This window comes from Pogona vitticeps, chromosome 3, assembly GCF_051106095.1.
Source record: "Pogona vitticeps strain Pit_001003342236 chromosome 3, PviZW2.1, whole genome shotgun sequence".
Taxonomy (NCBI): domain Eukaryota; kingdom Metazoa; phylum Chordata; class Lepidosauria; order Squamata; family Agamidae; genus Pogona; species Pogona vitticeps.
Window position 1 is genome coordinate 65,817,216 of NC_135785.1, and position 23,883 is coordinate 65,841,098.

The 23,883-nt window shown below is 41.2% G+C and overlaps 1 protein-coding gene across 1 annotated transcript in view; it reads right to left on the reverse strand.

Annotated features, from left to right (window-relative positions):
* SHTN1 (shootin 1) overlaps positions 1 to 23,883 on the reverse strand; it is a 96,562-nt gene that overhangs the window by 19,141 nt on the left and 53,538 nt on the right. The window contains exons 12-16 of the mRNA XM_020779957.3: positions 13,394 to 13,479; positions 11,596 to 11,702; positions 10,083 to 10,136; positions 7,368 to 7,488; positions 5,274 to 5,457 (exon numbers count right to left, since the gene is read on the reverse strand). Coding sequence (XP_020635616.3) covers positions 5,274 to 5,457; positions 7,368 to 7,488; positions 10,083 to 10,136; positions 11,596 to 11,702; positions 13,394 to 13,479 — 552 coding nt within the window. The remainder of the gene's footprint in view (positions 1 to 5,273; positions 5,458 to 7,367; positions 7,489 to 10,082; positions 10,137 to 11,595; positions 11,703 to 13,393; positions 13,480 to 23,883) is intronic.

Genomic DNA, 23,883 nt, shown 5'->3' on the forward strand with positions numbered 1-23,883 from the left:
GCAGGAGAATATATAAGGACTTATTACACAACATTTGACCATCTGGCTTACTACTTTTTCCCATACAGTTCAGCCACAGCCCCTTATGGTTTCAACCTTGATATTGTAAATTTACTTGTTTGAATTGTGGCTCCTTGTGATCATATGGGTTGGAGATAAGTAGGAGGCAATCTCCAAAATGCACATTTTCCTAAGCTCTGGCCTCAGACACATTAGGACGTGCCCCTTAGGGCAAATGACGCATTGCCCCACCACATGCTTAAGCAACTCCAAGTGACTCCCGTCCTGCCTGCCTTCATGCTCTGTGTGAATGGAGTGTGGGAAGAGAAAGTAAAGGCACAATTACAAGATAACAAGTCAACTTCCCAGGTTTGAAACCAGGCATGGATTTCTAATTCAGAGGGCTTATGCATTTTTCTACTCTTTAGCTAAGTAGAAAGAGAGAGTGCTGGTCTGGCGGCTTCTGTGTACACATGAGGGCTTGCTCGCTTGCCTATCTTAATGAGGGTATGAATATAGTAGGACCCCTGTACCTGTGGCAGATAGATTCCAAGCCCCCCCAGCAGATGCCTGAACTTGTGGATAGTAACAAACCATTAAAGAAAGTGAGAAGAAGGGGGACGGGTGAGAGGACAAGGTAACTAACTGCACATGTGCACTGTGGTGTGTGAATGTGTACTATGGGCTGGGTTGCAGCAACAGCAACCACAGACAACTGCAGGTACTGGCTCTGTGGATATAGGGGTTCTACTATACTCACTTTGATCCTGTCATCCCTGGCTGTTCCAACACTAGCTACCACTGGTGTGGGAGAAATGTATAACATAGCTCTGCTGGGATTAAACTTTGGAGATTTTTGTAAACAAAATCAGTGGTCTTCTGTCACTTCCCTTGCACCCCTCACTGAGTGGTACCACCAGGGAACTGAATTCTGACAAACTGTACAAATGTTCATGGACAAACATTGTACAATAATCCCAAGTGAAAACCATTCATAATGCAACAATGCAGCCATTTTTCCCTCGTCCAGAAAGGAACTGTCAGACCACAGGATCAGACCTAACCTTGGAAAAACTGCTCTGTTGGCTTTCTATATTGGCAGTATGAACAAGTCAAATTAACACTATAGCAAAGTTATCTCGAAGCATATGGGCCATGACACTTCTGTTAATTATTTTTAAGCAGATAATTTAAAATAAAAAGGTGCCTCTTTGGTTGCTGCTGAATAGGCAAGCTGCATAATAAGCAAGGCTTCACGTATGCTTTTATAGCATCTGACAACTATGACGGTTGACACAAGATCCTTTTCATGGTCAATTCATCACGCATTCTGGGAGACCTTGGGTCTGCAATTATTTCATTTCCTTCCCTGCAAATGCAATTTCCACTTAGTTTACTGGAATAAAAGGTAGACAGAAAAGGTAGGCAGGGTAGCAGAGTCCTCTGATTAACATTATCCATTTAAATATGTGGAAATCCACAGGTGAACAATGATGTAGTTCACAGAGGAAAACAGAAAAAAAGAAGCCTCATCTCTGAACTAAATTGTCTTTACGTCTTACTAGTGTTTCCAAAAATAAAAACATTCAGTCTTGATGCCCAATTAAATTTAATCAGAAAGATAGGAAGTACAAGTAATTTTTAAAATCAGAATCAGAGTACCTTTGCAAAAGGAAACAAAATGCAATTGGACAGGGGTGTTTTCTTTCAACACAGAAGTTTAGACCGCATTAAATAAACTTTAAATAAATAAAGAATAGAGGAAGAGGAAACAAGCCCACCCCCATTCTATAAATGATAAAAGCACCAGAAGGAGAATAAAGCAGCACACAAAATGATGTGAATAGAGTTTCCACTTCATTTGTTGAGATTTGCCCCTTTGAACTATGAGATGCAGACCTTTGAGAATAGGTACTCCTTTTTCCACTGACAGAACAGGAAATCAAAGGTTTAATTAACCATGATTATAACATTTTGCTGATCTGATTTGTCTCACTCATTTCCTTTTTTAAGTAACAGAACTGCCTGACATCCTGGAAAAAGAACCCAAGGAAAGCTTTAGAGTTGGGTGGGTTTTTTTTTTGGTTTTGTTTTTTGTTTTGAAAGGTGGGAATTGTTAGAAAACAAACTGACCCTGCACCGGATCTGTCTGAAGTGTACATTTCAGAAGCAGGATTAACTCTTTGATGATTAAATAGCACTTTGAAAGCAAATGTACAGTCAAGTCAGGTAATACCATGGCAAACCAAACTGAAAGTCTATTTAGCCAAACAGATGGAAGCTTCAAAGTATTAGATCTCAACACCTCCAGCTAGCTCAGCGTTCTGCTTTCTGCTGATTAAGAACTCCTTCGACAGCTGCATCTTAAGCAGAGAAAAATGTGCATCTGTCTGGCATGGCCACCAGTCAGATATACTGTTATCAACATGGCAGTCTCATAATTGAATTTGATGCACAGAACATAATGAGCACCTGCCAGAGGGGAAGAAGCATGTTCACTTGTTATGCTACCATTTATCTCCCATTATTTGCAACAGGTTCTTATACTAGTTTTAGGGTGGCATAAAGCTTCCCGCGGTTGGCACATAGGAGGAATTGGGATCTTTCTGGTGAAAAGCACTGCTGCTCTGTCCATTGGCCTTGCACGTTTATTTTGGAAGCAGTGAAGGGGGGACTCATATCTAGCGGGTGGGGAATATAATATGGTCCCAGGGACCATAAGACTGCACTAGAAATGATTCCTTTTCAGTGGAGAAACAGAATGGAACTAGGTTAGGGTCCTAGTGTAATGTGAACTGTAGCTATCATTTTCCTTTCAGAGTAAATGTAAAAAATTGGCATGCATGTATCTCAAAGAAGGAAAAATGGCTGGAAATGAAGAGTTTAGATAGTCCTTGAGTTATGAGCTTAATCTGTTCCAGAAGATGGTCGTAACTCAAGTTGATCATAACTCAAAGCATCATTTCCCATAGGAATGCACTGAAATGCGATTAATCCAGTCCGGCTGTTTTTTGGTTGTATCTCAACGCGCTGGTTGCAAGTCAAAGCATTACAGTGGTGCCTCGCTTAACAAGTGCACCGTTTAACGACGAATCCACATAGCGATCTAATGGGTAAAACACTGCACTGCGATGATCAGTAAGCGTTTTGCTTACCGATCTTCGCATTGCGATGTTTTTTAAACAGCTGATCAGCGGTTCCAAAATGGCCACCGGGTGCCCAAAATGGCCACCGCAAGTGTTTTCGCATCCTGCCCTCGCTTACCGAGGGCGCAAAAACGGCGGCGCTATGGAGGAACTTCGCTGAACTGTGAGTTTGGGCCCCATAGGAATGCATTAAACCAAGTTTAATGGATTCCTATGGGTTTTTTCGATCTGTTTAGCGATGTTTTTGCATAGCGCCGATTAATCCGGAACGGATTAACGTCGCTATGCAGGGCACCACTGTAGTTTCCAAATGGAACTAATGCAAAAGCAGTTAATCCATTCACTAAGGGGAGAGTTTTTTTTAACCTAACGGGACTTAGGTTTAAAAAAGGGCAGGGAAGGAGGGAGGGAGGGAACAATGGGGAAAAGAGGAAATAAAGAAGATCATCACTGGGGCACATAGACCCTTCAGACAAAGGTTCGTGCTTTTAGGCACAAAAAGAGAGCAGATAGAGAGAAGACAATTGGGGGGGGGAGAGTTTGGAGTCTAAAACACATTTTAAACCAACACATTTTAAACCAAATACATTTTAAAACAAAAGAGAGATCACAGTACACAAATCCTAGGAACCATAGAATTAAAACAACAACAACATTCTAGCAGGGACTAAAAATGCTACAACTACACACTGCAAGACCCATCAAAGCACAGAAACATAACCCTCGCAGAATCAAACAAACCCATTCCAGCAGGGATTGAAAAACACACTGCAAGACCCATCAGAAACGCGATTAATCCATTCCAGCGGAAACCCCCCCAGACACTAAAAAACACACTGTAAGACCCATCAGAAACGCGATTAATCCATTCCAGCCGAAACCCCCCCAGACACTAAAAAACACAATGCAAGACCCATCACAGCATAGAAACATAATCCCACCACCCAGCACAAACCCACGCTGCAAAACCCACCTAGACCAGGCAGTTTTTAAAAAAGCAGTACTTCACCAAGCAGTCCAAAGCCTCCTCCGAATGCACACTCTCTAACTGCTGGAGCAAAAGAGCTACAAAGAAGCAGCCTCTTCACCGGCCAACGGTTAGCAGTTCAAATTGCCCTGCCTTTTTCCCGATCATAATTCAAAGCTCCGGTTGCAAGTCAAAGCAAAATTTTGCGACTGGAGCTGGTCATAATTCTAATTGGTCGCAAATCAAGACGTTTGTAAGTCAAGGCACCACTGCATATGGGTGCTTCTGCTTCCACAGATAGTGATCCTAAAAGCCCTGGTCATCTTTGTTGAACACAACTCAGGGCATTTGTGAGAAGGCTCTAGGTTGCAGCTTTGGACATTTTTCTCATGCTTCCAATCCCCAGATTTGAGGGGGGGGGGAGAGAGAGAGAGAGAGAGCATATGTGTGTGTGCATATGTGTGTGCATCAGGTTGTCTGGGCCCTCCTTGCTTGTCCATCAGTTTGATGCCCACACTAAGAAAGTGTGTGCTTGACCATTATTTGCTACTGTATGACCATTCCTTTGTTGGCATATTGATTTTTCAGGAATGAAGATGCTGTAAGAAGAGCATTTTTTAAGGAGATGAGAGTTTGGTGATGGAATAACGCATGCACCTTAGCTAAGGGAGGACAGACAGAATGGAGGGAAGGAATTGGGGGAGCATTGCCATTGTGTTTCTGAGTACACGTTAGTTATGCAGGCCATTTTTCACACAGATCCTAATGTGGGGAAACAGTCTGACATATGATGTGAGTATTGTGTTGTCTGCACTTAAAATCTGCTTGCATATAGGAAGATAATGTAAACACTCCAAAAATACCATAAAACCCTGGTGCTCTCTCATTTAAAAGAAGCCACATCAGGGCAGCTCTCTCAATTGCCTAAACTTCTATTCGTTTTGGGAAATGAGTACTACATAATCCCTCGCAACTACAGAAAGCTCTGGATTTTGCTGGAACAGCAATGTGCATCAAGGAGGAAGATAACGTGTGTTTCATGATTGTCACTGCTAATAAGTGCAACTGATCAAGACTTTTTGCCTTTTGACTGTTGAAAACAGTTCAGGAGCTTCAAACCTTCCCATCACAAGGGGCTAATACCGGACACTTGTACTTACTGAATGACATCCGTGGAACTTGTACTTTGGATCATTTCAGGACACTTTTCATCTGATCCTGAAGAACTGGGACTGGATTCCTCCACTAGATTTTTCTTGTTCAAACTGGACTGTGTTCCAATTGAACCCAATACTGGCATGGATTTGGATTCTGAAGCAGCCAAGATTCCAGCAGGACCTAAAACTAAAACAGTAGAGCATTCACATTACTATATAGTGCTACTGTGTTAAATTAGCCCAAGGGAGTTTTGATTATTTTCATACATTAACCACTATCTGTTCGAGTATTGCAATTTAGACTTTTCCTTTCAATCATTCTTTCAAGGTTTCCTCACTTGAGCTATATCAATGTGCTCCTTTAGGAAAATAATTAGGGATTTAATGCTTACAACTGCTCTTAGGGCAAAAAGAAACAATATTTTCTTCTTTTATTTACTGGATGATCTGCCATCTTTTGAGGCAAAGCCTTCTCCAAGGTGTGTCACCCATATAATTAAAAACAAAAAATACAACTGAAACAACCCCAATAGCATCACAAAACAAAACAAAAGAACCAATAGCTTCCAAACAATAGACATGACTGCCTTTCAAATAAAATATTTTCAAAACAAAACAAAAAGGTATAAGAAAGTGGCAGAAGAAATCTAGTCCAGCAATTCAGATAAGCACAAATTTTTAAAAAAGGTTTAAGAACTGCGTAAAAACTACAGTAGATGAAGTGAGAAGGTTGGAAATAATTTAATAAATCAAATGAGTGACCCCACATTTGTTAAACATGTTAACAATGTATTTTTAGAAGTCTTTATTTAAATTACCAAATACTAATACTAATTATTGAATTCTGTTACCCTTGTGCCAGGGATTGGTCATTTTTGGCCATTTTAAATAATGTTATTTGATTATGCTAACACTGAGGGGACGTGGTGGCGCTGCGGGTTAAACCGCAGAAGCCTCTGTGCTGCAGGGTCAGAAGACCAGCAGTTGTAAGATTGAATCCACGTGACGGAGTGAGCTCCCATCAATTCTCCCAGCTCCTTGCCAACCTAGCAGTTCAAAAGCAAGTAAATGTGAGTAGATAAATAGGTACCACCTTGGTGGGAAGGTAACGCCATTCTGTGTCTAGTTGTGCTGGCCACATGACAACGGAAACTGTCTTCGGACACTACGCTCGCTCTATGGCTTGGAAATGGAGACGAGCACCACGCCCTACAGTCGGACATGACTGGACTAAATGTCAAGGGCAACCTTTACCTTTACCTAACACTGGAATCAAATTTGTTACAAATATATCTTTTAACATGCATCTGTTGAAGTGGGGTCCAAAAAAATCTTATGTCAAATAAAACTACCATCTTAAAGGAGTCAAAAACAAACAAACAAAAAACACTGTTGTTTTAATGAACACAAAAATTTAATTTCTAAAAGAATTATTACCATTAGCAATTTACCTGCTGAATTAATACTAACTAGCCTTAATTAATGGCCATTCACACTAATATTTGCTAACTTCTGGATTCATATCCCCTGAAATGCAATTCTACAAATATGGGTCAGTGACCAGAAAAACACCCATCCTTTAATGCTTGGACCCCTCTGAGGCTAGACTTAATCCCCAGGGACATTTGTATAGTTATAGGTGGTTTTTCAAATAAACTGGCACCAAACTAGTTTATTCGGATTTTAAAAGTCATTCACCTTAGAAATCATTTTCCTGATTTTCCACATCTTATTACCATTCAGGTTCCATGACACCTGTTATTGTGACTAGGAAACCCAGGTGTTAATTTATGTGCTTATCTTAGGAACTAACTGGAGAGTGGATATATTGGCTGAAAAGATCACAATGGCTTTAGTGTCAGTTTCTGAACATGGTAACAGATGGGTGTCTGATCTGGCTTCACTGAACAATGCTGGAGATGTTGGAGTGGAGCTATTAAGAGAACATGGATCATCTGGAAAGATAATCAGAGCTCCCCCTGTTAATGAGGCCTGAACTTCTAACGGTTTCAAAAGGAAGGCAATTAGGCCTTTGGAACAATACTGAAGAACCAACATAATTCAGCTGTAGGACCTGAAAAGATCATGATAACTTACTGCTACTGTCTTGATCAGTTGTCACCTTTCTGAGACGTAGAATTCTTTCTAATTCTGTTTCATTATTGTAAGTATCAAGGGATTTTAGGCTTCTTGAACTTGCAGATGTGTTCAGTGTTTCCTGAAATATGGCATGTTAATGAAAAGATCAAGAACATGACAAAGGAAAATTGCTATGATCATTAATCAAATATTTCTTTATCACATGCAGTTTGGTCTGCATTGTACATGGGCTGTCCTTCAAATTTATTCAGAATCCCCAGTAAGTTCATACTAGTGACTAGAAATGGTCTTGCTGTAGTCTGCCAGTTTTTTTTAAAATCTCCACTTCCAGCTTGTTTCCGGGCACAGGTTATAATGACCCACAAATACCTAAATGGATTATGTGAAAGGCTTCCAACTCCAATATCAACTTGCCCATTTGTCAATGTCTGTATTGGAGATAACCCCTCTGGGTACCCCTGCCTTGAAAAGTTTAGGTGGATGGCAACTGGAAGTAGGGCCTTCTTGGTGGTGGTGCCCCACTGTGTTCTGCCCTGGAACAACTAGCTGCTAACTTATTATTTGTTTTAGATAAACACCCACATGCAGCCATTACAAAGCTATAATAGATGCAATAGTTGGCCTCCTAGCAAGGCCTTCAGTATTCCATTTAATGAGGATTTTAAGGCCTCAACAAGCATCAAATCACTATCACACTCCATGTGCAATTTTTCCTTAACCAGGTAGGCTCCAGATAATTGGGGCTATGTAGGTATCCTATAATTCCTGGTCAGAGGATATGTGGCAAGGTAGTTGCAGTCCACAGCATCTGGAGGGAACTCAGGCTAAGGAAGATTGGTTCAATCTGTGATAACAATGGACTGTGTAAGAGATCAATAGCACAAACAGCCTATTAGCCCTTCATCTTCCACTGGCTGCAGAACTCATGAGGACTCCAAGCCCTTAAGAAATTCTCTAGAGCCCATCTTCTCAAGGTCTTAGAATGACTGTGATTCCATGACATTCAATAAATCGTTTAAATCTTTCCACCTTTTAGAATATAGTCCTATTCAGCCTGGAAATGTGTAGGGCAGGGGTTCCCAAAGGGTGCACAGCCGTGCCCTGTGGCCCCCAGGGCATCCTGGGGCATTGCCAAACCGAGCCAAATCTCTTTTCTGTTTCTTCGCCAAGCCACCAGCAGTGCTACTGCTGCTGCTCCTCCTCCTCCAGCTCTGGTTCCAGCTCCTTGGCCTCCATGTTTGCCCCATGACCCTCCCCACTCCTCCTGCTCTGCCGCTGCTGCCATCACTCAAGGGAGCTGTGAGGAAAAAGTTTGGGAACCACTAGTGTAGTGCTTAAAAGGTGGCAAGAAAGGGTGTAGGCCCATAAGGACACATCCTCACCTGAAAGTCCCACAGACTTTCACTTTATCTATCTATCTATCTATCTATCTATCTATCTATCTATCTATCTATCTATCTATCTATCTATCTATCTATCTATCTATCTATCTATCTATCTATCTATCTATCTATCTATCTATCTATCTACCTACCTACCTACCTACCTACCTACCTACCTACCTACCTACCTACCTACCTACCTACCTACCTACCTACCTACCTACCTACCTACCAGACCACTCTAGGCAGCTAGAGTGTTCAGCATGACATTCTGCACAGGCATTTTATGCAGATTTAACTGACTATTTTTCCAGCATTTCTGTGATTTACATTCCGCAATCACACAAACTCTGTAAGTGTGTTCAGTTGAATGCACTTACAGTAGCTATGCAGAGGTTCCTGCTGAATACAAAATGGTCTGTATGACTTTTGAAGAGGGGGAAATGGTGGTGAGGAACTTAACAACATTACTATCCCTTGAGTCCTAAATATTTTCAGGCTGAAGACCGGAATAGGTGTTCACCTCTAGTCCCCTCTCTCATGGAACTGGTGCAGAGAGAACATAAACTGTCTTCCTTATCCTGCATATGTTAAACCTGGATTCTGCCCCCACTCCTCTTAGAAATGACTACTAGGAAGAAAATGCAGCACATAATTCTTAAAATTGGCACATCCTGAAAACCTTCAGCAAAACAGCATTTAATTTCCTATGTTTCCTCCAATTAAGTTAAATCCTGCATTTTGTTAGTGTTCTGAATTTAACAGAGCAGTCATATTATTAACAAGGAACTCCTAGCTATTGTGCTCATGCTACGGATCTAGTAGCAAAGCTTGTTTTACATCAAGCGTGAAATGGAACAAATTAGTATCACTTTGTTTACCACAATTATATGGAGGCCTACATGAAATGCATAATTAGCACAGTAACAATATGCATATAAGTATTTAGCTTTACCTACCAACCCTATTTTTTCCTGTCTTGCTGTGCTAATAACTAGCTTTGCTAACACACCATAAGTTGGTTTTATAAAGTATTTCTTTTCGTTCTAATGGAGAAAAGATTTATAAGGAGTAAAAATCTATTATTGCAGGAACTGAGGCTCTTATTCAAGTCTTTGGCTGAGAGCTTTGGAATAAAAGAAGGCAATCATGCTCTGTTCTCTAAAAAAATAATAATATGAGCTCACAGTATTAAATAATAACAATATCACAAACTTTCTGAATGTCCATCTACATCCATCTATCTCCATTCCTACAGATATTATTTTTAAAAAACCATAAATGCTTTCAAAAATTGTCTAGTATCAGGTGGTTTTTTTTTTCTTCTTACCAGAATTCCCTTTAGCTCCTTCACTGCATTCTCTGTGGGTTTGGGCAGTTCTGGCTGTAATTAAAAAACACTCGTCTATAAAACCTGATTTTGTAAATGTTGAATAATGTATTCAAGAGCATACACTAGGAAAACCACATTCTGTTGGAAAAATCAAAAGCAGTGGCATTCTGCAACAAAGACTTTGTTCTGAAGTACACTTGAATGGAGTAATAGAAAGTGGATGAATCTTAACAGTTTTGGAGACTTTAAAAATACTTCCCTCCATTTCTGCTAAGAAGACCTCTGCAAACAGTAGCGTGTGTTGCTCCATCAGGCCTGCAGTGAGCCTCCTTTAATCCCCATGTAATAACCAATGACCATGTAATGTCTTTGTGTACCTTGGCTCAACGATCTCTGACACTCTCTCCCTAGATATCAAGCTGGATAAAACACATTGGCAAAGCAGCTACCATGTTCTCTAGACTCACAAAGAGAGTATGGCTCAATAAGAAGCTGACAGCATATACCAAGATCCAGGTCTATAGAGCATGTGTCCTAAGTATACTCCTGTACTGCAGTGAGTCTTGGACCTTTTGTGCATGGCAGGAGAGAAAGCTGAACATGTTCCATATGTGTTGTCTCTGACGCATTTTTGGTATCACCTGGCAGAACAAAGTTCCAAACAGAGTATTCCTAGAACAAGCTGGAATTTTTAGCACGTATACATTACTGAAACAGCGACATCTATGTTGGCTTGGGCATGTTGTAAGAATGGCTGATGATTGGATTCCAAAAGATCTCCTGTATGGAGAATTAGCGCAGGGAAATCGCCCCAGAGGGAGACCACAGCTGTGATACAAAAATATCTGCCAGGGGGATATGAAGGCCTTAGGAATGGACCTCAACAGATGGGAAACCCTGACATCTGAGCGCTCAGCCTGGAGGCAGGTGGTGCATCATGGCCTCTCCCAATTTGAAGAGACCCTTGTCCAGCAGGCTGAGGCAAAGAGGCAGTCACGAAAAAAGCAAAACCAGGGAGCTGGACAGGGGACAGATTGTATTTGTCTTCGGTGTGGAAGGGATTGTCACTCTCGAATTGGCCTTCTCAGCCACACTAGACGCTGAGATACAGAGCACATTACCATAGTCTCCCAAGACTGAAGAATGCCTAATCTAAAATTACCAATTATCATTCTTAGACTACAAGTATTCCAACTACTTCCTGTGCTGGTGAACGGGTTCTGCCTCCAGCAGCATCATGGGCTGTCCTGTTGCTTATTGAAAATGAGGACCCGACTCTAACCAAAGGAATTCTGATATAAGAGAGAAAAAACTCAGGCAAAGAATCAGCTATACACATCTATTCAATTTTGAATATGAAGAAACCTATCTAAATCTACGGAGCTGTGTTAGAAGATGCCTGCCATTCTGCTGGAATACAGGGACAGGGCAGAAATTTTGTGAACAATGTCACAAAAATGGTTCAGTTCCAAAACAAATCCGCCCACCCTTCTGTATATAAATGACAAACCTTTGTCTTGGAACGATTGGACTGATTAACAGGTCTAAGGTGAACACCCTTTTTAATTCTATCCATCATTTCTTCCACAGCTTGTCTTTTCAGATCTATTACTTCTCCTGTTTCCAAACAAAGAAATAAATCAAAATTATGTCATTTAAACAAAGTACACTCGATACTCAATTTCTGGTTAATCTGACAGACTGTGAAAGAGGACACTAGGAAATTTTTAAAGGTGGGTATACTGAGTATTGCATACCATTGAAAATGCTTCCAGTTTTTGGCTGCATATTCCTAACAGGGATTCCTAACTTGTCATCACTACTAGTTCTAGCAGCTGGTGAGACAGTGCAGATGGAGGGGCAGAGGTGATGTCAGGATCACAGTGCCCATTGGAGTCCCTCAGTCTCCTCCTCACCCACATTAGATGTGAATTGAACTTGAAGGGGAGTTCCCACCAACCACAATACAGTTTTGCAGAGGAGAGATTTGCTGGGAATGGGGGCTGGGGGAAACCCTTCCTTGAATATGGTGGAGCCTCATGGTATGGCTATTAAAGGCAATGTCTGATGCTCATTCTCTTTCCCAACCACAAAAGCAGCAGCATTGCTGCTACCTTAGATGACATTGTCAGTCTGAGTGCTAATGCCATCGTTGATGGTCCATTGACTCTTTGGGAGTAAAGTGCCTTCACAATCTTTTTTGGCCCCTTGCCCTGGTTGGATTGCAGAAGGACTTCACTGGAACATGTCTGAACTTCATTCCTATCTGTCCACCTTGAGCCAGAGGCTTCCCTGCCACCTCCTTGGCACAGAGACCCCCCCCATACTGCTGCCTGCTACTGTTTCAGTGTCAGTGCTGACCAAGGCATCTGGGTGACAAATTTTGTTTGGGGGGGGTCATTATAGCAGTTGTAGACTGTCTTTTTCTTTTCCCTCTCCTGTTCTTCTCAGTAGAAGCTGTTGCAGTGGGTGCAAGCAACATTCCTGCAGCCTTCCCCAAGTGCCTTCTTCTATCACACCCACATTTTATACTGCCTGCAGGCTCTATCCAAAGAAGAACAGTATCTGATTCTGCTACAGCAGAACACAAACCTTTCCAATGAAAATCACACAGACACACACAAAATATTAATTTAATATATCTGTTTATATATAACAAAATCTTATTCCACTGCCTGATATACCTCAAAGGGCCTAACTATATTATATAAACAATATATAGTGAGATGCAAAAGTTGAGGGATCAGCATTTGACAGAGGAGGAACATAGCCTATTTTGCATGCAATTTAAAAACACACACACAAGTAAGCTAGTGTGGAGGGAATCAGAGAGCTTGACAGCTCCCTTGGTAGTCATTTCAGAATGGCCTGGTGACTACATGTGCCATGTTGTGGAACCAAAATAAACAGTCTCCTGCTGGAGCTCCCATCTGCTATAACAACAGGTAGTTATGATGAGAAACCTAATCTTCTTTCTATATATTGCTCCATAATAAGGTAACAATTCAGGAGACAAAAGCAATATAATATGCAGCTACAGACACATGTCATGAGCATTTCAAAACAGACCTACTCTTCTGGTGCATGTGTGCATGCATGAATTTTTGTAACACCACCACAGATATTTACTGGCAGGAAAAAACAAACAAACCTTCAGTTTGTTTCTGCTTAATCTGTCTTGCAGCCAAATGATACTGTTCTTAAAATGGCAGGTTTGATCATTTAATAGAAATGCATAAAAGGCACAAATAGGAGGCGACTGCTCTGACAAAAATGATTCATTTTACTGGCAAGACAATGGGCCGTACCTGATTCATGCAGAGATGGTATCTTTTCTTTCTTGGTCATGATGCTGTTTGGATGAGATTTCTTACGAATCATTGACATGAGGGACCTTTCACAAAGTGAAGATGGAGAGATTGTCACTCAACTTGCTCTTGAACGTGACATCTATCCTTTCAGAACAAGCTTTCGGGCCTTCAATTGCCTCTACTCCCCTTGAAGGGAAGATATCAACCTTTCTAGGATCGAGGCCTGTTTCTACGACACACATTGTGAAAAGGGCCAGCATTAACTGACAGACAGCAAACAGTCTTACTGAGAAGAGTGTTCGAACACTGCCAGGCAGAGACAGAAATGTCACACCTCCTAAAAATACACCCAACGTATTATTTATTTTGTGACTGCTATTGAAAGGCATAGTACAAAACACCCAAGATCTGAATATTAAAGGTAACGTGGCACTGTGACATGTGTGACAAAATAAAGCCTTCGTACACAATAAAAAATTGAAGGGTTCGAAATGTTAACATCATGCATTACTCTCCAGAGAACAATGTTGCCCAGCAGGGTGTTTCTATATTGTCCCTTCGTTTCTACAGTATGTATTTGCTAGAATAGGTCTACTGGTAAACAAACAACATGAGAACAAAATAAAAACTCTCACAGTATCTATGCTTTCTGTTCAATTGAGAAAGCATGATATTAACTTTAAACAGGCACTGCCAAGTCAATATGTGCCCAGACAGGAGATGTTTATTGTAATTCCCTTCTTTTCTTTTCAGAAATGCTTTTAAAATGTATAAAAGTGCATGGGGGAAGTTATGATTATGTGTATGTACTGGGACACCTTGAGCACCTTTTTGACTGCTAAATACTAGCAAATTCAATCTCAAAACAAACACAACTGTCACCAGTGTTTTAGAGGATAAGAACATTTTAGAAGGGCAAGAACTCTTCCGAAAACATAAAAGCTACTGCATGGGACACATTGCATGTTAATTAAATTGAAACTGACCAATTTTTGTCCCTCACATTAAACAATCAATCAAGCAAAGAGTGTTCCCACTCTCTTTTATCCTCTGCATGATGCTCCTACAAGACCTGATTCACAAACAGTGGGATATTTGTTCCATATAAGGCATGCCATACTTCTGACTTCAAGCTATCTGTATATAAGTTTATGTTCCTCAAAATAATGAATTCCCTCTTCCTGCCTCATAGTAAAAGCAGCCAAAAGTTAACATGTAGCCAACACAGTACAGAAGACATAATTTTCTTAACTGGTTTTTTTTTTAATACAAGTTTTTCCAACCTTAGAAATACTTCCACAAAAGTGAGTAGTCTAATTCCCCACATATATCAACATAATTTGTAGAACATCAGCTTGAAAGGTAAATGATGATGTTTATTTTAAAACTACAGTGGTGCCCCGCATAGCGACGTTAATCCGTTCCAGGATTAATGTCGCTAATCGGATTCGTCGCTATGTGGGGGGGACCCATAGGAACCCATTAAACTCCGTTTAATGCGTTCCTATGGGGCGAAAATTCACCACTATGCGAAGATTCCCCCATCTGGCCGCCATTTTCGCCTCCCAGTAAGCGAGGGCAGAGCACGAAAACAGAGCGGGCGGCCATTTTTTCTTCCGGCGGCCATTTTGGAACCGCTGATCAGCTGTTTTTAGAACATCGCCATGCGAAGATCGGTAAGCAAAACGCTTACTGATCATCGCAATGCGATGTTTTGCCATTCAAAATGTCGCAATGCGACCGCAAAAAACACATCGCTATGCAGATTCTTCGTTAAACAGTGCGCTCGTTAAGCGAGGCACCACTGTATAACCAGTTCTCTTCTGGTTTGCAACATCTACTTTAGTAAGGTACCTGGACACAATTCTTATTTCTTTGGTCAGCAAAGAAGCCTGATTCTCCTTAGTAAATGCTTATGAGTAGAGGCTTGCACATACTGTGCCTTATGTGTTATTTGCAGGAAATATTACCTGTATGGAACTATTTCACAATTTGGTTTGTAGAGAAAGAACTGGTCAACCAACTTTTTGCTGCTTCCTAACTTGGAGGTATTTACATTATTATGTCATTAGCAACCTATGTGGCATATAGCAAAGGACTTCTAAGCCTGCTTTGCCTCCCACAACAATCTATTATTGCATCTATTATAAGGCGCAAATGCAAGTGAATGGAGTGAGACAAGGATGAATACTAGCCCCCACCTTGTTTAATTTCAATATCAATGGCTTGGTTGGATATTTAAGTAACTCCAATTTTCACCAACCCAAACTTGCCTCTCACCCAATTTCAACTCTACTTTATGGCGATGATACCGTTTTATTGTCAACTATGTGCGTAGGATTTAGAAGACTTCTGAGATCCTTCTCCACCTATTGTAATGAAGAACAACTAATAATTAACTATGCTAAAACCAAGATTATGGTGGTGAGTAGAAGGAGAATAAAGCACAAATGGTCGCTAAATGGACACCCGGTAGAGCAAGTAGCATGCTATAAATACCTTGGCATAATTTTTCATTCTTCAGGATCCTGGCTTACTCATGTAAACCATGCAGCAATGAATGCCCACAAAAATACTGGGGCAATAACAAGATTTTTTCATACTGTTGGAGGTAAATATGTATTTATTTATTTATTTATTTATTTATTTATTTATTTTATTTCTATCCCGCCTATCTGATCATATTAGACCACTCTAGGCGGCTTACAGTAAAAACAACAATGTAATTTTAAAACTTTACAGCAGAAACTTAAATAAAAGATAATAATAATAAAGAACAGAATAAGAAAAAAGATCGTCAAGGGTTTTCTGTTGGGAAGGCCCGCCTATACATCAATGTTTTTAGTTGTTTCTTAAAAATACCCAGCGAGGGAGCCGCGCGAATCTCAGGGGGCAAGTTGTTCCAAAGGCGAGGAGCCACCGCCGAGAAGGCCCGGATTCTGGTCTTTTCCTTTCGGGCCTCTCTCGGCGTTAGGCTCCTCAGCCTTATCTCCTGGCTCGCGCGAGTGACACGGGTAGATCTAGATGGGAGAAGGCGTTCCGCCAAGTATCGAGGTCCTAAACCGTTTAGGGCTTTGTAAGTAAGCGTTAACACTTTGAAATCAATGCGGAATCGGATTGGCAGCCAATGCAGTGCGGCCAGAGTGGGGGAGATATGTTGGTATCTTCTCAGCCCACTGAGTAGTCTGGCCGCCGCATTCTGCACCACCTGTAGTTTCCGCAGCAATCTCAAAGGTAGCCCCACGTAGAGCGCATTACAGTGGTCTAATCTCGAGACTACAAGCGCATGCACCAGAGTGGTGAGAGACCCCACATCAAGGTAGGGCCGCAGCTGGGCTATCCGCCTGAGATGGAAAAAAGCGGAACGGACCACGGACGCCACCTGGGTCTCCATGGTGAGCGCCGGGTCAAGATGGACACCCAAGCTACGGACCCCATCCCTGGCGGGCAGGGTCACCCCCCCAAAAATGAGGGAGTTTCCCATGTCCCCAGGTGTGGGGGCACCCACCCTCAGTACCTCTGTCTTGTCCGGGTTCAGCCTCAGCCCGTTCTCCTGCATCCATTCCTGTACAGCCTCCAGGCAACGCTGAAGGGACAGAACGGCATCTCCTGCAGTTGGAAAAAAGGAGATGTAGAGCTGTGTGTCATCCGCATATTGATGGCACTGCGCTCCACACCTCCTGATGACCCCTCCCAGCGGCCTCATGTAGATATTAAACAGCATTGGGGAGATGATCGACCCCTGTGGGACCCCACAATTAAGGCACCACGGGGCCGAAACATTCTCCCCAAGCTGTACTCTCTGGGGACGGTCCTCCAAGAAGGAACGGAGCCAAGCAAAGGCCCGGCCACCTATCCCCAACTCGGCGAGCCTCCCCAGGAGGATACCATGGTCAATGGTATCAAAGGCCGCTGAGATATCGAGGAGTACCAACAGAGACACTTTGCCCCTGTCGGCCTCCCTCAATAAGTCATCACACAGGGCGACCAATGCCGTTTCTGTCCCATGACGCGGCCTGAAGCCCGACTGGAATGGATCCAGGGCATCTGTTTCATCCAGGAACGCCTGGAGCTGATCGGCCACCACCCTCTCGACTACCTTGCTTAAGAAAGAAACATTGGCGACGGGCCTATAGTTGCCAATTTCGTCCGCCGCCAAATTGGGTTTCTTTCTTATAGGCCTAATGAGTGTTTCCTTGAGGGCAGAGGGAAATCTACCCTCAAGGAAAGACCCATTAATTATTACAGTAGCCCATTCCGTTGTTGAGGGCCTGGCTGCCTTGATTAGCCAGGCCGGGCAGGGGTCCAAAGAGGAGGTGGTGGCACGACAGCGATCAAGCGTCCTGGCCACAGTGTCGGGCGATACGGGCTGAAAAGAGTCAAAAGACACCGGGCAAGACGGAGCGCTGGACATCCCAACTTGACTCACTGTATTCAAAAAAGGAGCGAGATCCCGGCGGATGGCCTCCACTTTGGATTTAAAAAATGCTGCAAATTGGTCCGGGGTAAGACTAGGGGGAGGCCTATCTCCCGGGCCAACTCCGGATAGGTCACGTACTATACGGAATAGTTCCGCCTGCTGGTTGGATGCCTCACTTATCCGGTTAGCGAGGTAAGTTCTACTGGCAGCCTTTACCTTAGACTGGTAAAGGTTAGTTGCGACCTTAACAGCTATACGATTGAAAACCGTCGGGTCCTTTCTCCATTTGCGCTCCAGCCGTCTCCTGACCCGCTTCGACACCCGAAGATCCTGGTTAAACCAGGGCGCCGGGCGATCTCTGCGGCGGAGAGGGCGTTTAGGTGCGATCGTGTCAATGGCACTAGTCACGGCGGTGAGCCAGCCGTCAACCAGGGCCTCGACAGGAGCGCCAGCCAGGTCAGCCGTAACCTCTCTCATGGCATCCTGGAATCCAATCGGATCCAGTAGCCTTCGAGGGCGGACCATGACAATAGATCCCTGCTCCCTGCGAGGGGGGAGGGCCATCTTGAGGAAGCATTTTATTAGGTGGTGATCCGACCATGACAAGGGGACCGACTCAAGGTCAGTCACCATCGGTCCACTCTCACTCCCATTGGTGGAAAAAACCAAATCTAATGTATGGCCGCCCACGTGCGTAGGGCCGTTGACATGTTGGGACATGTTCAAGAAGGCCATGGTCTCCAAGAACTCAAGAGCTGGTCCAGCGGGCTCTGCCCCCGCATGCACGTTGAAGTCCCCCAAGACCAATAATCTCGGGGAGCCCAGCAGTGCCGCGGAGACAAAGTCCACCAGCTCCGGTAGGGAAGTGGCTGGGTCGCGGGGAGCACGGTAACCCAGCAAGATCCCAATACCGTCCCTGGCCCCGATCCACACGTGGAGAGCCTCAAGACCTGGTTTTACCACCGAGGAGCGCCTAATTGCTTCCAGGTTGGATTTATAAACGATGGCAACTCCCCCCCCCCCGACCCTCTAGTCTGCCCTGGTGTTGGACAGCATAACCGGGCGGGCAGATGAGAGCTAGAGGGGGACCCCCCTCTCCGCCAATCCATGTTTCGGTTATGCAGGCCAGGTCTGCATCTTCCTCCAGAATAAGATCATAAATTAGCTGGGTTTTGTTAGATACAGACCTGGCGTTCAACAACACCAGGCGTAGAGTAGAGGGTTGGCTGGTCTGACTACCTCGGCACTGGAGGTTGGTCTCCATCTCAGAACAAGGAACAGCCTTTAAACATCTGTCCCTTGTTCTTCTAACACGAGTAGGGAAGGAGCCAACGCCATATCGCCCTCTACCCGTGATGACAGAGATGTTTTGTGGCCCCCCGCTGGGAAGGCGGGCCCTCCAATCCATGACGAGAAGGAAAAATAGAAAGAAGAATAAAAAAAGAACTAATAACTTAATATAATTAAAGAGAAAAAAGAATTATACAATACAACAATAAACTCAATACATCAATGAAACATGTAAACAACAGTATCAAACTTAATAATAATTAAGATAAGTAATCAAAAATAATAAACAATAAAGACAAAAATAATAATAACAAAACAAAATAAAATAATAAAAATATTAATCACAAACTAAATAATTAACCCCCACAAATAATAATTGGGAAAAACATTAATAACAATGAAACAATTACAATAGGCATCAATTATAATTATATCCAAATTAGAGAAATTCAATAAAATTCAAATTATACAGTTTAAATAAATAATATTGTACCATCAGTAATACAAGTTTTAAAGGCCAGGACTATTTCACAAATGCTTTATGGTTCTCAACTACTCGCTTACACTAATGTATGACCTCTGGAGATTGTTCAGACCAAATTTGCGAGAGCCATTCTTGGAGTTCCACTTTGTACTTCCAATGTGGCTCTTCGCTTAGAGGTTGGGTTAATATCCATTAAAGTACAGTGGTGCCTCGCACAACGAGTGCCTCACACAACGATGAATTCACATAACGATGTCTTTTCTGATCAAGTTGCTGCCTCACACAGCGATGTTTCCTATGGGGGATTTTCACATAACGATGTCCCTATCCCCTCATTTAAAAGTGCCTTAAACTGTTAGGAAACTGTTTTAAATGCTTGGCATCGATAGTCCAGCTTGTGAAAGGCATGCCAACTTAATTTGGTGTTGTTCTGAGTCTTCGTTCATTTTTGCTGATTTTTTTATTTTTCCTCATTGAAATGTATTGGACGGTCCAATGACTGGACACTTCTGATCTCTTAGTCAGTTACATAAAATCGGGTTAACAGTACGAAACAACAGTATAATGGACAACTTTTTTCCCCAAGAAGTTGCTTCCCTTTGTTTGCTGTATAACAACTGTAAATTAGAAGGCATTGATTCTATTATGCTACAATTTAACTGACTTGATTTTTGACACAGTGGGCCTATTACAATACTTAACTAGCATTTCCTTGTGGATGGAGAAGAATAAGCAAAGTTTATTTTGGTCTTCTTCACTGTACAGCTAGCCTAGAGTGGTCGAGTAGACCAGATAGGCGGGTTATAAATCAAATAAATAAATAAATAAATAAATAAATAAATAAATAAATAAATAAATAAATAAATAAACAAACAAATAAATAAATACGTGATTTAAGAACAGAGAAACTAAAAAAGTGTGTAAAAGTAGAAGCATAATGTCAGCACTTCCCATGGAAGAATGAAAGGACCTATTTTTATATGAAAGAAAAATACTGGAACATCAGTCAAGAAAGACCCAGAATTATTTAACAAGAGGTGAAATGTATATAAAAGAATGGTTAAAAAGATGTCCAAGGCATCTTGTGGTCTGAATGGGGTTGCCTTGGGTTGAGACCCATCACACCATGGGTATTTATTGTTAGATGTTCGAAAGGACAATAAAAGACCACTGTTAAGTTGGAGGGGAGGGAAAATGACCTGTTTCTTCCACTTCACCCTCAATACCTCATTTATTCTAATCAGATACTTATCCAGCTAGAAGTCAAATCTTTTCAAACTTCCATCTCACTACCAGGCAAAGGAGACACCATGTAAGAGTTACATTTTAGGTTACCCATTTAATATTCACAGAGTTCAGAACAAATCCTCCCCAAGGGTGCACCATTTGTTGCAGAATTTATATAGAAGTAGAACCATAACAAGGTCTTTATATATCGTTGCCCAGATAATAGTAAATATTATCTCCAAATGGCAACCAATTGTATATATTCTGGGCCCTGGACAATAAAATATTCCCCAAACTATACTGATTTCTGCCAATAAGGTATCTTTTCTGTCCCACTCAGTATATTTTGGGATAAAGAAAATATCCTCAGGGTTTTTAAAAAATAAAAAATAAAATCAGGCTCAGAGGAACAGATTTGGCCTGGGATATTTTACTGTCCTGAGGCACACTGGAATTTCTATTGGGGAAATGTTCCCCAGTACTGGGGAAATTTTTCTGTTTGTTTCTAGGTGTGAATTAATCAGCAGATTAAAACTAGATTTTAGAATCCATCAGCAAGTTATACAAGTATTGTCCTGAGATATTCATCACTATATTCTGTACTTCTTCACATAAAAATGCAGAAAAGTTTTAGAGCTGGAATATTCTAGATTACATTTGAAATGTTGTATAAAATGAGCTGACAACTATAAACAAAAAAACTACTTTTTAAGGTAGTATATATGAATTGAGTGTTGAAAAAACCCACACATATGGCACTCCATCTGAGCTTTAGATCATGTATGAATATTATTCTGTGTTAAGCACTTCATAGGTTTAAAATGGATTATACCCCTGCTTGGCTTTGGAATACCACAGAAAGGCTTTTAAAAGATATAGTACTGAGCACACTGGGGCATGGCATGGAAAGAATTAACTGAGTAACTGTTCTCTTCAAATAGACTTAAATTGCAAAGATTAAGGAAGTCACATGAGGTAAATGAAAGAATAAATAGTAGACTTACAAACAAGGCTATTTAGAAATTGTAGTAATCAGATGCTACATGGTAGGCTAAGTTAAAAAGCATATGTAGTTACATTACTAGCTAGTAAATTTATTGAAAATGGATTTTGTTCATAATGTTTGGAAAAAAAATTAAAATTTCCTTTATGCTTTCATTTTTATCTGTTATAAAATAAAGTGCTGTTTGGAGTTTAGTATATTTCACTTAGACAAAAATAAAAATTTTTAATCTATTCATCTGCGAGATCACTATGAGTATATTTCAGAGAAACAAAATTAAAAGGTTAAAAAATTGCCTTACTTTAGTAATTGATCATGATTTTTCATCACCATAAATCCCTTCACTTTGAAACAAAAAGTTTTCTGTCACCTTAACAAAACACAAGTTTTATCTGGCAAAAGATTTCATGGACTTGCAGTATACTTGAGATGCATCTAAAGAACCAGGCTGCAGTCCCTGAATGGTTTGGCCAAATACAAATTACAAGATTTTGAAGTGTCATAAGATCACTTGTATTTGTGGCAACAGAATAATACAGCTGTGCCATGAAATCCCTCCACCTTGGCATATGTTTGGCAGAACTCAGGGGAGAAACTGAGTTTGCATTTAGCAGGGTCCAGTCTGTTTTGTCTGCCATAGTGGGGACATTTCAAATTCCTGACAAGGGCAACAAAAGTAGGATTTCTATAACAAATATTCAGCAAACTGAAACATCAGAATGTTATGTAAAAAGATCTATTAGTGCAAACCCTGTAATTAGATTTCAGGTTATGAAAACATTTTCAGTTTATACTGAATGAAAAATACACACAGCTAACTATTATTAATTTCCAGTGGTTATGGTGGTAGAGTCACACAACATCTTTAAATTCTTGAAAATCTATGTCATAATTTTCATGCTTTTGGGCAAGAAGTTAATATCAAACTTCTTGATGGCAGTTTTTTTATTCATTCATTCATTCATTCATTCATTCATTCATTCATTCATTCATTTGATTTTTATACTGCCCCATGAGTGTGAAGCACTATTCTGGGTGGTTTACAGCAAAATAATAAAACAAGGTAAACAATACAATTAAAAATAAGGCTAATGAACAAATAAGACCAGATGCAACAAGAAGTATAAATTCAAAATATATATTCATCCTAAAATACCTATGCATTATCAATGGTATGTACTGACTCCATATTAGTGATGTAGTAAATGTAAACTGTGAAAACTACATATAATCTACAGATCTATATTTGACATTTAGTTCACCTAAACACTTCATGATATTACTCTAATTGACTGATCTATGTTACACTCTGTATGACATGCTACAATATGACTAGGGAACCTGCAGTCCTCCATATGTTAATATACTACTACTCCCATTATCCCCTTCATTGGCCAGGCTGCCTGGTGCAGATGGGAGATGAGGTCAAGTAACAGCCACAGGTCTTCCCCACCACTTGCTCCTGTGAAAGGAGGTTATGCTACTGTGTCTATTTTGCAGACAAGTCCCTATGTAATCAAATATTGACTACTGAGGTATTAAATCTGCAGTTTGTCAAAGATATACTCATGGGATTCTACTGTGCATCTTTTGTAGTTAGTAAGACATAGCTTATTGCCTATTTTATCAGCTAGAACAAAAATTGGAGATAAAGCCAAACATGGAGTGGGTGTATAAGAATAGCAGATGCTGCCTTATGCCGAGTCAATCATTGGTCCATCTACTCTAATATGGTCTGACTGGAAGCAATAGATCTCCAGGGTTTTTTCTTCTCAGTACTGGAGATCTTCTCTGTTTTCCTGATGGGAATGCAACACTCCGGTCCTATTACTAACCAGGCTCAACATTGCTTGGCTTCCAAAACCAGGTGAAATTGATGTGGTTATCTTTAACTGTAATCCTAGGTTCTGTATGAATGAATTCTGACTTTTTGGTTAATTATAGCAATGTGTTCTGATTGGATTTAATGGAATGCTGGATGATCATACCTTACCCAAATATCACTATCTGCGTCCTCATAGGGAGGCCACAATTGACCTTAACCTTGCTGAGGAGCTTTCTGG